Source organism: Stegastes partitus, unplaced genomic scaffold (assembly GCF_000690725.1).
Source record: "Stegastes partitus isolate 25-593 unplaced genomic scaffold, Stegastes_partitus-1.0.2 Scaffold142, whole genome shotgun sequence".
Taxonomy (NCBI): domain Eukaryota; kingdom Metazoa; phylum Chordata; class Actinopteri; family Pomacentridae; genus Stegastes; species Stegastes partitus.
The window spans coordinates 309,436-325,661 of NW_007577873.1; the positions used below are offsets into that span (position 1 = coordinate 309,436).

General features: G+C 40.7%; 2 protein-coding genes across 2 annotated transcripts in view; both read right to left on the reverse strand.

The window, feature by feature from the left end:
• Nucleotides 1-23: 23 nt before the first annotated feature.
• lrp11 (low density lipoprotein receptor-related protein 11) lies at nucleotides 24-7,977 on the reverse strand. The gene is made up of 9 exons (XM_008279034.1): nucleotides 7,410-7,977; nucleotides 5,205-5,362; nucleotides 3,476-3,617; nucleotides 3,198-3,323; nucleotides 2,818-3,012; nucleotides 1,429-1,596; nucleotides 1,281-1,337; nucleotides 1,095-1,187; nucleotides 24-979 (listed from the first exon to the last, which is right to left on the reverse strand). The coding sequence occupies exons 1-9, from the start codon at nucleotides 7,975-7,977 to the stop codon at nucleotides 825-827; spliced, it is 1,662 nt and encodes a 553-aa protein (XP_008277256.1). The 3' UTR covers nucleotides 24-824.
• Nucleotides 7,978-8,986: 1,009 nt separating this feature from the next.
• The window catches only part of map3k5 (mitogen-activated protein kinase kinase kinase 5), an 86,080-nt gene continuing 78,840 nt past the window's right edge, over nucleotides 8,987-16,226 (reverse strand). The window contains exons 25-30 of the mRNA XM_008279035.1: nucleotides 15,510-15,615; nucleotides 13,794-14,037; nucleotides 13,484-13,596; nucleotides 11,985-12,106; nucleotides 11,672-11,748; nucleotides 8,987-10,177 (exon numbers count right to left, since the gene is read on the reverse strand). Coding sequence (XP_008277257.1) covers nucleotides 10,117-10,177; nucleotides 11,672-11,748; nucleotides 11,985-12,106; nucleotides 13,484-13,596; nucleotides 13,794-14,037; nucleotides 15,510-15,615 — 723 coding nt within the window. The 3' untranslated portion in view covers nucleotides 8,987-10,116. The remainder of the gene's footprint in view (nucleotides 10,178-11,671; nucleotides 11,749-11,984; nucleotides 12,107-13,483; nucleotides 13,597-13,793; nucleotides 14,038-15,509; nucleotides 15,616-16,226) is intronic.

Genomic DNA, 16,226 nt, shown 5'->3' on the forward strand with positions numbered 1-16,226 from the left:
CTTGTCAACATAAATCACCAATATTTTTTTAAATATATAATAAACTTTAATATGCCACATGAAAGACAGCACTTTGAAGGAATACATCTGCGCAAATATATACGATACATCATCCAGATATGTTTCGTTAGTGAACAAAAATATGCAACAAAATATAGACAAGAATAGAAATTGACCAATAGAATTTGCTATGGCTTTTTATGATTCAGGCAAACTTTAAGAATAATAATTTCGATGATTTCTATGGTACTATAACAGGCACTCAAACACTCATGTTTCTGCCCTTCAGGCAGGTAAACTCAGGTGAGATGTACAGCAAAAATATGGCACATTAGTGCCACATAGTGGCAGAAACACAGCATATTTTGTGCAGCACTGGAAAGGACAACACATCACAAGTAAAAATAAAAGTTATATGAAAGTAACCAGTGTTTCAGGAATGAATGAAGTACAATAACAGGGATGAAACAGTCTCTCTTAATGCATGTATCAGTTTCAAACAAGGAATGTTGATATTTCATCACTGATTCTTAGTCAGATTTAAGACAACATAAATATGGACTCACAAGCATCTGAATATGTGTCACTGACTGCGAGGCAGCGTCTATCAGCAGCAGATTTACTGTACCAGTCAGAGGGGATCAGTGTGGGGGTGTTCAGAAACGTTCATGACAGCAGAGCGTTGGATGTTTCCAACCAGAAATGAGGATAAATTAGAGTTACTGGGCTGCAAGAAATATAGAGTGCAAATTCAGAACATCCTGGGTCAGGTCTCAGAGGGCGACACTCTCATTTGTTTCTCACATCTCTGCCTGGCTAATCAGCTACAGGTACATGCCGTTTATGAGGTAATCTGACTCCTCTGTGGTGAGAGGTCTCGCTTTCTTCAGCTTGTGACGAACAAGTCTGAGACGACAGCCGATCATGAGCAGCAGCAGAGCGGTGATGATCAGGCCGAGTGCCAGAGGAAGGATGGCACCTGGAAGAGGGATCAGAGACCGCGCACTAAAATTAGGAAGATGACTAGTAGAACAGAACGTTACACAAAAACAACGATACAACGGCTACATATAGACATGAACAGTGTGTCTGACCTGACTCTGGGACTGGATGTCCTCCCATTACTGGAAATGGTTTAGAGATGGAGGTGTCGCTCTCTGCTTGGCTCTGGGAGATTTTGGGAGCAACTTCAACAAAAATACAAATGCAGCTTAGATTAGTGAGCAGACAACTATTACCACTGTGTTACTGATATGTGTTTGAAGCTGTGATGACTTTACCTATGTCAGTCTGTTTTGTGACTGGAGGGGCTACACTCGCTGGCCTGAAAGCTGGACCTAAAACATGTTTTCAAGAATATTAAAATGACTGTAGTTTCATATTGTTACAATTGTCATATTAGGTAAAAAAAAAAAAAAAAGTTCTCACTTTTTTGTATACATTCACTGACACAATCAGATTCTTGAAGGAAGTTGTTATGGTTTCCTTGGCAACCACCGTACAGGAAGTGTTTACATTCTCCTGCATTTTGGTCATAGTACCACCGCGGGAAGTTGCCTTTACAGGGTCCGACCACTGGTGCTGCAGCACATGGATCTACGGGGACGAGACAAACGATACACCTGCATTAACAGCTGACATATTACTCTTCTTGTGCACTGATGTAGTCAGGGTGAAAAAATAGCGAGGTGTTGGGGGAGGAGTCAGCCCTCAGCACACTGGAATGTCAAAATAATATGTTGTTATTAGTTTAATTTTAAATTATGAACGCAAATAATTCGAAACAATTTGCTTAACTGACAGTGGGCAGGGTTATTAATTAGTAATTAATAAATTGTTAAAATATATGAAGTACAAAAAACATAATTTCATAATTTAGACTTCTGTTCTTTATTCAAATGGATTAATATTGAAATTACTATTGAATAAATCGTCGCTTATTTTAAAACTAATTAAACAAACACTAATAACACTACTGATGAATAAGACAGTTCACTGGAACAACACTGAAAATTAACATGCTTGGTTGTTGGTATTGTATTGTTCGTAGGACTTTGAGATTATTTAAGAAAGAGATGAACTGATGAAATGAATCATTACTTTCTGCCCTTGTGTCATTGATATAAGATACTAGATATTACCAGAGGTTAAAGCCACCTAGACAATGGTATTTGAGCTATTTTTCTTTTTACTTCTCTCTCTTTCTTTCTGCTAATTAGTCAGGTATCATCTTAGTGCGCAAAGCATTTGGTCATGGGACAAAGCATTTGTGAAATAAAGAAAAGACTCCTGAGAATGCACCTCGGGCATGTAATACCTATGGAAAAATAGCAATGGGGGAAGAAGCCCGTTTGGTGAGTCTTGGTCTGATTCAGGGATCAGATGGCGGAGGGGACAGAGGAGCTTTGTTCCAGCACTCAGAGGGGATGCAGGCACGGAGCTGCTTTCCCAGGGAATTCAGAGTGGCCCTGTGGCTTTGCCAGCATTTTGAGCTCAGTGCTATGACTCAATGGCTGCCTACAGGCTCCATCTGCTTCCATGTCCAGAAACACATTACAGCCCTTTCTGCTTCTTTACACAGTCATACTACACTGATGACACACGGACTGGACCATATTGTTACACAAACATTTTTAAAAGCAATGGAAACGGTTGCAGATTCCAACTGAACCATACATTTGGAACAACCACTTTATTTTGTATCATCACTACAGAGCAACATTCTATGATGTTGTAGAGTTACTCTTACTTCATATTATGCTGTTTTTGCCTCCCCAAACAGACTGCAGGGCGCTTTAGGCAGAAGCACCATCCTACCATGATTGACTGAAGCCCCCTGCTCACTGGGACTTTGTGGAGGAGCAGCGTTGCTCCGGTCCTGTGAGGGTACGATGGTCTTCCTGGGTCCAGCTGGGAGCACGGAGCCGTCCCTGGCCTCTTCTGCCTGGGCTGCAGGCTGTTGAGGGCTGGATGGGTCCACAGGGTGGGTCACTGATTTTCGGCTGCCGTCAACTACAAATAAACACAGAAAAAGCAGTCAGTCGTGAGGAAGTCTGTGAGTCTTTGCTCCCGTTTTTACTTCATTTTTGGTCAAAAGATTGAAATCCACTGATTGAAATAATGTAAAGGATTATGAAATGTTTCTATAATCTCCCTGCTCACTGAATCATGCCATGATAACAGAGAATGTTTCCTACAGTTTGGGCAGAAGTCTTCATCAGAGCGGTCTGGACAGTGTTGCTTCCCATCGCAGGCGTAGGTGATGTCAATACAGCAGCCGTCATCACACTTGAACTGGTAGTTGGAGCAGTGACCGGTGCACACTGTGGGCACAGACAGATTTAACTGCAGACCTTCTCTCTCAGCTGGTAAAGAATCCATCCATGTGAAAGACAGACTGGCAAGCTTTCATACACATGATCCCTGAAGTCACAACACAAACCAGAACAAAGACACATTTTGGTGAGTTCATTACCTTCTGCTTGGTGTTTGGGAGCCAGTACGGTGACGGAGACATTGTCTGAGCTCTTCTGTCCTGCGGTGTCGGTGACAGTCATCTGGAACGTGTAGACGCCTTCCTGGAGCCCACTGATCTTCAGCAGCCCTGGATGGGTCGCCTTCAAAACAAACACAGATCACATCTCTAATGGCTCTGACTTTAGCTGAGTCCAGCGTCATCATTCTCTTTCTTGGTGTTTGTAATTAGTTTCTTCATTATGTAATACAGCTTCTGGAAAACCAACTGAGAATTTGTTAACTTGACAGGTAGAAATGAGTTAATATAGGAAGTAATAACTGAAAAATCAAAGTACTTTATCACTTTCTATTTGCAATACAGTGACAGTCATGATCATTGTTTTACAGGATTGCTCACAATTACTTCATAAATCGTTTGGCGTTAAAGAGATAGTTACTGTAAAACAAAATTAAATACATACACTACAGTCCGTAGTTGCTGTGTAAAGGTTGCTGCGAAGTCTTTCCGCTGAGAACTATTTTCTGTTAAAGGTATAAAATACTGAAAACTGAGCACAGTTGAAAGTACAAATCTTGACATTAAAACAAGACCCACTATGGAAGACATTTCCCATCGCTCTAAGGTTACAAACAGAGGTCAGACTCTAACACTGCTGCTTGCCTTTGTGGCAGTTTGGACATAATGAACTCTTTTCCCTGTTGATACAGCGAAGTAATACGGAGCTCTGCACACAAGCCACCCTGTTGACTTAACTAGCATCTGGCAACTGAGGACAATTAGTGGCTATTTATATAGCAAATGATAATATTAGAGACATCTGATTCCTAAAGAGCAGAACAATAGAGCTGCTCCCGAGTATCTTCTTTAATTTGTATTCATTTATGTAACCTTTATTCAACCAGGAAGCCCGTTGAGATCAAAAGCTCTTTTTTCGAGGGAGACCGGGTCAAGAAAAGTTACAAAAAGTGATAAACTCGAGCATGACAACAACAGTAAAGCACGTTAAAACAACCAATAGACTAAAAATACACACAACAAAATCCAGCTTAGCGACAGCAACTGCAGTCTTCAGCTCCACATCTTTTAATCAGAGCTTTGAGCTCTCACAGGCAGATAAAATCGTGAATCTTCTGAGGGTTTTTTCATGACCACGGTGCAAAATAGGAGGAGGCTGTTTTACCAATTGCACAGCAAATCCTGGGCACCCTGTGCTGCAGCTGTTTAGATATGTTAGAATTATAACAGCTGTTGGTAAGTGATAGAAAATCACACAAGTAAGAAGCAGGTTTAGGACTCTAGTATTTTAAATAAAAATATATCAGTGCTGCTGTCTCCATGGTCCTAATGAAGGTCAAGATACCCGATCATTAAGAACAAAATGATGTGTAGAGTAGATGTGGTACACAGAATTTAGGCAGCAAGTAGAAGCAGCAGCATGTGTACAGAAAATGTCCTCAGTCTAAAACACAATCTAGCCTGCACAAGTGTTCTCCAAACTGCAAAATTAGGGCAGGCCCTATTTTGATAATAAAAACCCCAAATAACCTCCTTTTTGTTCACAAGATGCTCAACATAAACTCTAAAATCTTAATTTGCTCGTTCAGTGTTCGTTTCCAGTGCAGCTCGGTGGGATAGAATCACTGTCACTGCTGGAGGTTCAGGCTCTCATTCTCACCTGGGTTAAAATTACATACTTTGGTTTAATTTGTACAAAGCCAACACCGACCTTCATATTAATGGCAGTGTCCCCTTTAACAAGAGTCCATTCGTAGCGGCTGACTTCATGGTCGTCCACGCTGTCCCGGCCGTCCAGCACGGCCCAGTCTGTGGGCAGCTGGATCACCACGTCCTGCCCGGCGTCGCTGCGAGGAGGCTCATCCACATCTGCAACACCAGACCCCGGTTAGATGGAAGCTATGTACCACATGCATGGAACTTTACCCTCCACTTTTAGCATTCATTCTTGCTTTGTTCTACAGAGTAGGATGACTTCAGGGTGTACATTTTGATATAGAAGATTGAAAGGCTTTTGGTAGTGACTAATCAATAATTAAGCTGCTCATTATTTTCTTGATTAGGCGTTTTGTTTGTGAAAAATCCTGTTACAATGTTCTAGAGCCTGACCAGCAGCCCATTAACCAAATATATTCAGATTATAATGAGATACAATAGACAAATCACCAAATTCTCACTTTGGAGAAACAATGAACAGGATTTGGGATTTGTACTTGTCAAACTGCTAATCAAGCCATCAATGTATTTCCTTCAGCTCTAAGCTTGTTATTTTACAATGTCAATACCTGCACTAGAATGCCCCCCCGCCATATGAACACCTGCTGTCGCTCTTTGTGTCCTCATCTGACTATGCAACCTGAGAGGCCAATCATTAACCTGCCTTCCTGCCTTATCAGGGTAACAAGCAGTTGTTGTAGTGGTTAGTTCTGGAGTTCAACTGAACAGTTAGAAAGCTGACAGAAAGTTCTAACTTTCAATGGGCATAAAATGTTCAGGTTGTCATGGGCCTGAAAAAGTTTATGTAGCAAAGAAAGAATGATGAAGAAATGATGTGTGTGATGTCAGATTATACTTCCTCTTATCTGTTCTATAAACACATGGGAATTAATACAGTGAGCCTTTCTAATATGGTCCTGCAATAACTACATGCATATCAGGTACTGATCTGAGGACAGAGGTCACCTTCATAACACAAGAATGACTTACTGATAACAAAAATGTTCACTAACTACCATGAGCAGCTGCACACATTCAAGGCTGAAACTAATCACTATCTCTCTGGTTGATTAACATGTTTACAATCAATTAGTTTGGTTTATAAATGTCAGAAGATGTTAAAAAAAAAAAAAAAAAAAATCTATCAGTGTTTCCCAAAACCCACGATGACAAATGTCTTGTTTTGTCCAACCCAAAGACAATCAGAAATAATGCTCAGTCAAGAAGCTGGAATCAGAGAATGTTGACTTTTATCTTTTAAAAATTACTCAAACTAATTAATTATCAAAACAGATGACCACTAATCAATTCATGAACTGCTGAATGTCATGTCTGTCAAGTTTCCACTTTATGTTTGCACATTTCATGTCGTGTCCTTCCTGCACGCCCGTCCCCCGTCTCCTCACACCTGTCCCCTGATTGTTTCACAGTTTCGTTGCCAGTTCGTTGTACTTCACAGTCCTCGTCCCAGCGTTTCATAGTCAAGTCATAGTCTGTTATGTGTACAACCTCGTTTTCTGCCTTCGAGCTTGCCTTTCTGCCTCTCGTCTTGGATGCCTTATGAGATGATCACCTGTGTACTGAACCCTGCCTGGGAATAAACGTGCTTTTCTGCCTGAACCTGTTTGTTTTGTGCAATTGTGTCCATCTGTTCTGAATTCAGTGAGTTCTTGACACTGAAGCTTTAAAATACATAACAGAAAATACTGAATAAGCCTTTTCAATATGATCATGCACAATAACAAACTACACATCAGTGACTGATCTGAGTTTATTTATCAGTCTTGAAAAACACAAAACAAGATGTGATGACTTCTTAGTGTTTTGCAGCATCTGAAGATGAATAAAGTGATGAATAATGTTTGTATTTTCCTGATGCGCTCAATCATTTTTATGTCTCTTTTCTATAAAATCTACATATTTATTAGGAAAAAAGGAAAACTATGACACTTGCTACTACTTCCCTGGCTGCATTTTAATTTAATCAGTACTATTTTAGTTTAACACTGACCTCTACATACTAGAATAAGGCTAATGAACCACCCAGCATGTTTACCTGCTTCTTTAATAACTAATCACTAGGTTGTAAATAAACTAGTTAACTAGCCACTCCAGCCTTGTAATAACACGGATGACCACACACGCACATCAAAGACACCTCTCTGACCCACTGAGCAACATTTCCAGCCTGTCCTCCCACCTTGGGTCTCGTCCTGCTCCGGCGGCCCTTCCCCGGGCCTCCTGGCCGCACCGCCCGGTGGAGCAGCGACGTGTCCCTGCGTGCTGTTGGCGGCCCGGCTGTAGGTGGTGAAGCCCTGCTGAGGGGCGAACGAGCACACGTTCTTGTTCCTGTAGGTGCAGGTGAACAGGTAGCAGCTGAGGCTGTCCCCGGGCTGCCGCAGGTCCTCCTGCACCACCGCCACGGTGCAGTGCGGCTGCGAGCAGCAGGCGTGCAGGCAGTCCTTCCAGGTGAACACCCGGTCCGGGGCCAGCAGGAACGTGGCCCCCTGCTCGATGGAGGCCTTGGCCCGGATGATGCGCTCCCCGACCGCGTTGAAGTCGCCCACGCAGGAGTCGATCACGTCGCCGACCCGGTACGCCTGGTCCTGCTGGAGCTGCTTGCGGAATTCCTCCAAGAGCTCCTCCACCCCTGAAATTTTGGATTTCAAGTCCGATATGGGCGAGGAGCGAGTTTCGACACGTTCAGCGACGAGCAGCAGCAGCAGCGGCAGCAGCAGCGGCAGCGGGGGATGCTGAAGCAGAGCCATGTTGTTCCTCCGCCGCCCACCGGCCTCCCTCTCTGCACGTCCCGCTCAGCAACGTCCTACATGGAACACACCCCGGCACTGTAGCTCCAAACACTAGTTCACATACTAATTGTACCTTAACGAAGACGGACGGAAGTAACGCCGTGTCCTCTGACGATGCTGGAAATCTGCCGTTGTCATGGTGAGGGGAGGCGGCCGGGGATCCGCTGACGTCACACTGAAGAACAAACATGGCGGCTCACCTGTCAGCTGCCAGCATCTATCAGCATCTGTTCTGCTGCTGCTGCTGCTGCTTGTACCACGGTTGTTGTATAGTTTGTGAGCCTCTTGTAATTGAGATCATTCAGTATATGACATTATGTGGTGAATATATTCAGTGTGTACTTTCGTTACTTTCCCAGCTGACTCAGGGTGAAGGCAGGGGACACCCTGGACAGGTCACCAGTCTATCACAGGGCTACACTTAGAGACAGACAACCAAGCACACTCACAGTCACACGTACAGACAATTTAGAATCACCAATTAACCTCAACATGTTTTTGGACTGTGGGAGGAGAACCCGGAGAGAACCCACGCTGCACAGGGAGAACATGCAAAGTCCACGCAGAAAGATCCCGGGTGTCCTAACCGGGACATGAACCTGAGATCTTTTAGCAGTGCTGTATTTTTAATATGATCTTTTTTAAGTATTTGTTTTTGATTGTCCATAAAAGGAAATAGTCCACTTGTCAAATTAGAAATAATGCAATTTTAAGAGGTGAAACTATTTTTCATTATATGACATTAAACTGATATTCCACTGAGGTGTACTCACTTCTGCCGTACCACCTCCCTCTGAAATGCAGCTGAGCATACGGTAAGAACTGACATGAAATGAAAGTCCGCAAAAGGCCTCTCACTCAAAACCCCACAGTACCTGTTAGACGGGTAAAGTAGTGGAGTAAAGGTAGGAAGGGCCTCCAAGTCTGAGCCACAGCCATTTATTAAAGAATGCTGCAAACACATTTCTTTCACAGCTTCAAGATGAAAAGTTTTATTTTAACAATATGACAACAATCTTGAATTATTTTAGATATGAAACAAAAAGGACACACTGCTCACAATTATTTCCCCCGTTTTTGACATCATTGTTGAAAAAAAAAGAAGTCAAGGCTCTTTCATATAAATTTGTTTTAAATTTCAATACAACAAACATCTGATTGAATGATAATATCCACACAAGCAAGATAAACACAATTTCTGTCAGTGTATAACAATGAAAACAAATGTTCTGATGTAATATTAATCGCAAACTAAATATTATCTCCTATGATTTGTGACACTAAAAAATACAGTAATATACAATTCATTTTTCACATGTGTTCATCATAGACTTGGTCCAAACCACATGGAGATGTAATTATCTTTAGCAATGTCTCTTTTTTAAGTACATAAATGTCATTCACATACAATTCTATAACACAATATTTACATAATAAGCCTCTGAAAAATAAAATTGGAGATTCATATTATAAAAGGAAATGTGAAAAAAGCATCGACAAATTAAATAAGTCTCAGTTTGGATTGAAAAAAATAAAAACAAAAAGAGGGCATGCACTGACATCCTTCAGATTACCATGACAATTAAATTAAAATATATTTAAATAAAGTAGTGATATGATTGCGTTATGATAAAAATATTAGTACAGATGTTGCTGAATGTAGTATTTTGTGTCTCAGGCTTGGGTTGGAAAACGGTCAGTCTCCAGTTTTGTAAACATTACATCTTGTAAAGATAGGAGAAAAGTTTTTTGACAGTTTTCAAGATTTTAACAAGAGATTTTTTTTTTTTATTTCCATCAATTGTCATTTTTAAACACACCTGTAACAAAAGCTGTGTTGTGTCCATCAGGCATAGCAAAACTAGTGGCACTTTTTTAGGAATTCATGCTTTCAAAATGACCTTATATCTAAAATTTGTGTTTCAAAATTATAAAATTCTCCAGGAGATTTTTTTTTGTGTGAGTGTAAAGCTGCTCTGCGCACACGGGGAACACAGGTAATTCTCCTAAAAGACTTGCTCTTATAAATACTGAGGTAAAGAGGAGAATGCTGCTGTTGTCCTGGCTTCTCTGAGTGGTTTGCCGCCACTTAAGGCCTTAGGTCGGCTTCTGCCTGTAGTCTGTGATGGCCTTCCATAGTTTACACAAGACCCCACCTCTGAAAGGACAGGAGGAAACACCGTTAGGTAACATAAGCTAACATTTTCAAGAAATTATCAGAAATGATTCATTGCTACACATATTCCCATTCTTCCCAGCAGTATAAAGCAATAACGGAAGAATAATGAGTGTTGACTTTGGGCTGAACTATTTTTGTGAGTGTGAAGTGTGTGTGTGTGTGTGTGTGTGCTAGTCTGGAGGGAAGCGCTTCAGACAGAGAAGGGACAGCTGCAGGAGGAAGGCTGTATTTTCAAAGTCTGGCATTGTGTTGTTGTTTTTTAGCCTCTTCCAGATTTCTGCCTAGTGGGGATTTAAATCTGCAAGTTTTTAATACCTGAATTGTTTTTAAGACTGTAAGACCTGCAGACACCCCAGAGACCATACCACTGACAGCGGCTGTGGTGGTGTAGATTGTATATAAAAGATTAACGTAGCCTACAGGGCTTAACAGGAAAGCCAATGCAGAAATCACTTAAACCTGCATTCCCTCAAGCAGCCAGCAGGGGGCAGCTCCTCTGGGTGCAAAAGGAAGTCTGATTGTATAGAAGCCTATGAGAAAAGGACTACTTCTCACTGGATCTGCTGCCTTAGCAAATATTGTGTGTTTATGGTCTGAATTACTACATTCAAGTCTTTTTAAATACAAATTCATTTAGTACATATGTTCTCATTTAGAGTAACAGACAATAGAGCAGAGCAGTTCTCAGTCAGATCCAACCCTTGTTTATTATGTCTGGCTTCACATAAGAAAGACAAATTCCAAATCCCAGTCTTTAAATTAACAAACTAATGAGTGACATAACAGCGGCTACCTAATCATTTTCTATACAGTCTACGGGTGAGTGTTGCCGTTTGCCACCATGTATCTCTGATAAGACCTCTGGAGGGAATCAAATACAGAAATGCACAGATCCTGAACATCCAGTGAAGACTTTAAAGGTGTCTAACAAGAATGTTTTGTAAAATGTTTTACTCTTATTTACATATAATAAACAAAGATCTTATAAGTTGGCATAAGTAATTTAAAAGAGAGGTGAACACTACAGGAGTAGTAGACTTCTAATAGACGTGCCTGATGTGATCAGTTACACAGCGCTCTGATTAGTCCTCCTGAATGCGATTAGTTTTCAGATTTAGTGTCCCCTCTGAAGCAATTTAGGCTTGGAGAACTACATTCAGACCCAAAGTGTGGCTCATCAAATCACATTCAGGAACTTGTGAGCAGTTTCATGCAACTTGCATTGTGAAAAATCCAAAAGAAGTAACTGTATGTGAATACTAAACAGTCCTCATAAATGTCCTAAGTTGCCCGGTGCTAATATAAAGTAAGTACAGGAAAGTAAAACCATTCTGCAACAGACAGCTGTCACAGCTTCCTTTCTGTGTTCCTGTTGCACAGATTCAAGTGTCAGCATGTATTTGTATTATAAAGCACTGAATACAGAAGTGAAACTGTATTAAGAAGTTAAAAAAAAAAGGGGGGGTTTACTACCTCAGTCTTAAACTCTTCAGATCGTCTCTTGTTACATCGTGGAGGATGTCGTTCAACGTATACTCCTCATTCAGTATCTAGAGAAACAAAATGAAGGAAATTAGGACCCCAAGACAACATAGTTACATGAGATTCAAGAAAGCTGTTCTGCACAGTCACTTCATTTTAGAGTTTAATCTCATTGCAAAGTATCTAGTCAAAGTGATTTATCATGGGCTGTATAAAGAGTTTTATTTTTCCTCACTGTGTTAATATGAAACAGTTGTCACAGAATGATGACCACCAGCTCTGATATCTCAAAGCAGACACCCACCCTGTCTATGGAGTCGTCGTCAGCACCATAAAGCCTCAGCCAGCTGCTCAGCTCGGGGTCTTCCTGTCTCTCTGCACGTGGGCTCCTCTCTTCCTCCAGGTCATCTGATGATGTGGGGGCATCTAGTAGAGGACATAATGAGAAGAAGACTCCTTTAACACACAGAGCCCGTTTCAACAAGTTCAGTCTGATATTATTCATTCTTAAATCTTCTGCATTTTTGATCTTGGTTCAGCATCAACAGGTAGTTGAGCTTCAACTAAATTGCAACACAAGGACAGAAAATGGTTGCACACCTAAGACTGTTTAACCCTTGAAACCCCAAAACCCACTAATGGCTTCAAAACATGTCATCTTAAAAAAAACAAAAAAAAAGAGCCCAAATTAAACAATTTAGCATGGAAAGAAATTCGAGGAAACTCAAATATACTTGTTCAATAAACTAAATAGAGCATCGTATAAAAGGTAAACAGAGGAACGGTCAGAAGTGGTCAGCAGCTTGTTGGAAGACACATTTCAGATATACAGAGTAGTGTGAAAAACAGAGATTTTGTAGAGGTTGTAACAATGCAAATAGCTCAACATCTTTGGCATGTGGAGCCCACGTTTTTTTTTTTTGCCAGTGCTGATAACATCTGAGGGCACTTGGGGTGTTTTTGTACTACATGTTGATTTGTTTTTATTTCAATTCTTGTAAAAGGAATAATCAAAGAGATCTAATGTTGGTGCATCTGATTTATGGCATTACGACTTTGTTGTTGTTGTTGCTGTTATACTGCACACAAAGTTGTATCTGAGTTATCTCTTTTTCTAGCCATGGTTGCTACCATAGAGGCGCAGGACTTTATTTATAGTGACAAATCAAGCCATGACATGAAGAGTGCACATGAACACAGCTTTCTTCTCGCCTACTCGATGTGCAAATTGGGTGACATCTTATTTCAATTTGCTAATCCAATCAGTAACTCCAGCATCACATGCATCTTGACTTGCTGATGTGCTGATACTGCTGTCTTGCAGCCATTCTATAAGGATATTCCTTGTATAAGCATTTACAGCATTATTTTTTTAACGTCACCCAATTTGCACCTCGAGTAGGCAATAAGAAAGCTGTTTAGGTGCACTGTTCATGTCATGACTTGTATAAACTGTTGGGTGAGTTGGAGGGAAAACAGTCTGATGCACCAATGGCCAGTCCTCTGCACTTTCAACCAACATGAGCTGGATGCAGTACAACATATATTTGATTTATCAAATCAATCAAATCAAAATCAAATCAAGTTTATTGTCATTTTGCTGTACATACGCAGTAATACAGGCAAGATGAGAGAGCGTTTCTTTAGCGTTTCTTTAATTTATGTATTACAGCCCAGCTGTCAATGGAAACTACAGTCAGTGAATCACAGCTGGTTGTAAAATGTAAAGCAGATGGAAGCAGCAGCAAAGATGGTGCTAGTTTTAAAGACGGTTAAAAAGGTGAGTTAGATTAAAGTACAGACCTGCGGGCTCAGATCGCAGCCTCAGTAGTCTGATCTCCTGCTCTCTCTCTTCCAGCACTTGTTGCAGGATGGCCTGATACTCTCTCTCCTTCTCCAGCAGCTGTTCCAGCAGCCTGGAGTCAAGCAGGTAGAGGAAATTAAACATGAGGATTTATTTGACAGAGTATTACCCCGAAGTGAATAAATGAATAATTCATAAGATGAATCAAAAGCTGACTAAAAGCTCAACAGATAAAATAATGTGGCTGATAAATGAAGAGATCCTGCACTGCTGCTGCAGCTGATGTGTAAAACCACAGTGGATGTCTACCTGTTGGTCTCCAGCTTCATCCTGCCCAGCTCCATGCTCACAGAGCGCTGGGCGTTATGGGATTCATGGGAGACGGTGGAGCTGAGCGTGCTCACTCCGGACGTGGCCACCGTGTCGTCGTGAGCGGCAACGGGAGGCACTCGGCTCTGGTGGGTGGAGTTTCTGTCAGGCTCAGCGTCGTCGTCGACGTCCTCCTGATCGGCCGGGTCACTTTCTGAGGCCAGACTGAAGTGAGGCCTCAGCTCTGAACAGACAGAAGACACTGTGATCAGAACTGAGCAAAAACCAGCAGCAGGATGGATGCGGTGCAGTTTGTCTGATGACATATCTATCATGGAACTGATAAACACAACTGTACAAGAGAACCTGCCTTGTAATCAGATTTCACACACGTATGCATGAATATATTTGAATATTAAATTTAAAAAAAACAAAACAATTCAGCTTACAACAATTTATGTAATTTTAATCACTTCAGCAGTTATATTGGGAAGACACTGCTCACTCCAAATCTTTAAATATCAGACTTCTGTGCTATTATTTCAGCTTCAGTTAAATGATTGATATTGTAAATTCATCAAGTAAAACTATACTGAAAACACTCACAGTTCCAGTCCCAGTTAATATTAAAATGGGTATCAATGAACAGACATGAAACTAATTTAAATGATCCTTTAACCCTCTGAAAAAGACATGCTATTTTTAAAAACTTTGATAAAATGACACCATTCATCAGAGCCAGAAACTGTAAAAACTGGAAGAATCGTTGGATTTTCAACTTTCCGATGGTCTACGAATGCACCATCTGTGACATGCCATTTCGTTGGAAAGCTAAATCAAATCTAAGCGTAAAATTCTGATATTTCATTAAAATAATTTAATTCTACATGCTGTATCTCATTTGAATATTTTACAAGAATAAACAGTTTGCACCAAATTCTGTAAGAAAAAACTGACACCATGAATGACTCAGCTGCGATCAACAGCCACGTAACAAAACCTCTGAGGCTTGGAGTTGGATTGCACACTGTGTTTACACAGAGCAGTTGGGAGACCAGTATGGAAACTAATAAAAATCTAAAGTATGCAGAGTCAGCCTTTCTTTTCCAATTTTGGTAACACCTGACGACACTTTGAAAATGTTGTACATGTAAATTTCAGTATTTCTACACTTTTGCAAATAATCAAAGAAATTCAAGTTTGGTTGTTGATTTAAGTCCTACTTTGGTTTTTTTCCTTTTTGTATGATTTATGGCAATTTAACAGTGTAAAACTGCCCAAATGACATTTTTGAGTTTTCTCTCCACAGAGCTGCAAAAATCACCCAGGAACTGTTTGGGGCTCAGAGGGTTAACTAATCATTTAAATGATTTATGGAGCTGTCACTGGTTCCACATTTTCAAATATGAAAATATTCTGCTATTATTTTAATTTCTGCTCAGTGATTGATTAATACTGGAAGATTAATCAGTTAAATCAATAATGAAAACACTCAGTTGCAGCCATAATTAATATCATTATGGGTGTCAGTGAACAGCTTTAATGCAAGTAATGAGGAGACGTTTAGTGACATCTTCACTGGAAAAAGTTTCTCAGAATAAAACCGTAACAATGAAGCAGATGATGGCTTTGTAGGCCTTAATGCAAAACAACACGGTAAACTTGAGAAGGAAGCCAATCAAAAAACACAGCATGTGAAGATGCTAATGATGCTACCTGGCACCAGGATTGTGATGGCAGTCTGCACAGCTTTGCGGATGATGTTGTCCAAAGCGAACATCCAGTGAGGCTTGATGTTGTGGTTTCGCAGCACTTTGTTTACCTGAAATTGCAAAGGTTTTCATACTCAGAACCGAAATGTTTGCACAGATTCTCAGTCATCCAGGTCATGGTCATCTGGAGCAAGCAACTGGACTTTTCTTATTGGTTCTTGAAGAAAACCAAATACAGAAGTCCAGTCTTTATTTTTACTGAAGCTCTTAGGATTATAGTAAGCAAATACCCCCAAAGAGATCTTTAAAATACCACGATTTCTGCTAATATTTCACAACATTATTAGTAGATAATAGTCGTGCACCACAAATCACAATATGTATCTTCATCCTCTCCAAACTGTTTGAACTGCTGACCAACAGGGGGCGTAAGAGCTCCACATTCCTCCATGATTATGCAATACCCCTTACAAATATGAAAACAACCACTTGCTCCAGTGTCATTTCATCTGCATAACTGCATTTTTGAGGGGGAGAGCAGATGAGCCTTTTTACAAAATGTGCAATTATTTCTGACAGATCCCCCTTTTATCGCCTCACTTAAAGGTTACAAGTATTTCACAGTTATCTGTCTGATGCGTGTGCCAGGAGAACGGCAACCAGCTGCTGTCTGCAGCTCATGTAAAATGATAACAATTATACTGAAGTCTTTAGAACCCAT

Coding starts and splice junctions, on each gene's coding strand:
- lrp11 (XM_008279034.1), bottom strand. CDS start 7,977: ATGGCTCTGCTTCAGCATCCCCCGCTGCCGCTGCTGCTGCCGCTGCTG. Junction 3,324..3,475: donor TCCCAAACACCAAGCAGAAG/GTAATGAACTCA, acceptor CTGTGCCCACAG/TGTGCACCGGTCACTGCTCC. Junction 3,013..3,197: donor TGAAGACTTCTGCCCAAACT/GTAGGAAACATT, acceptor GTTTATTTGTAG/TTGACGGCAGCCGAAAATCA.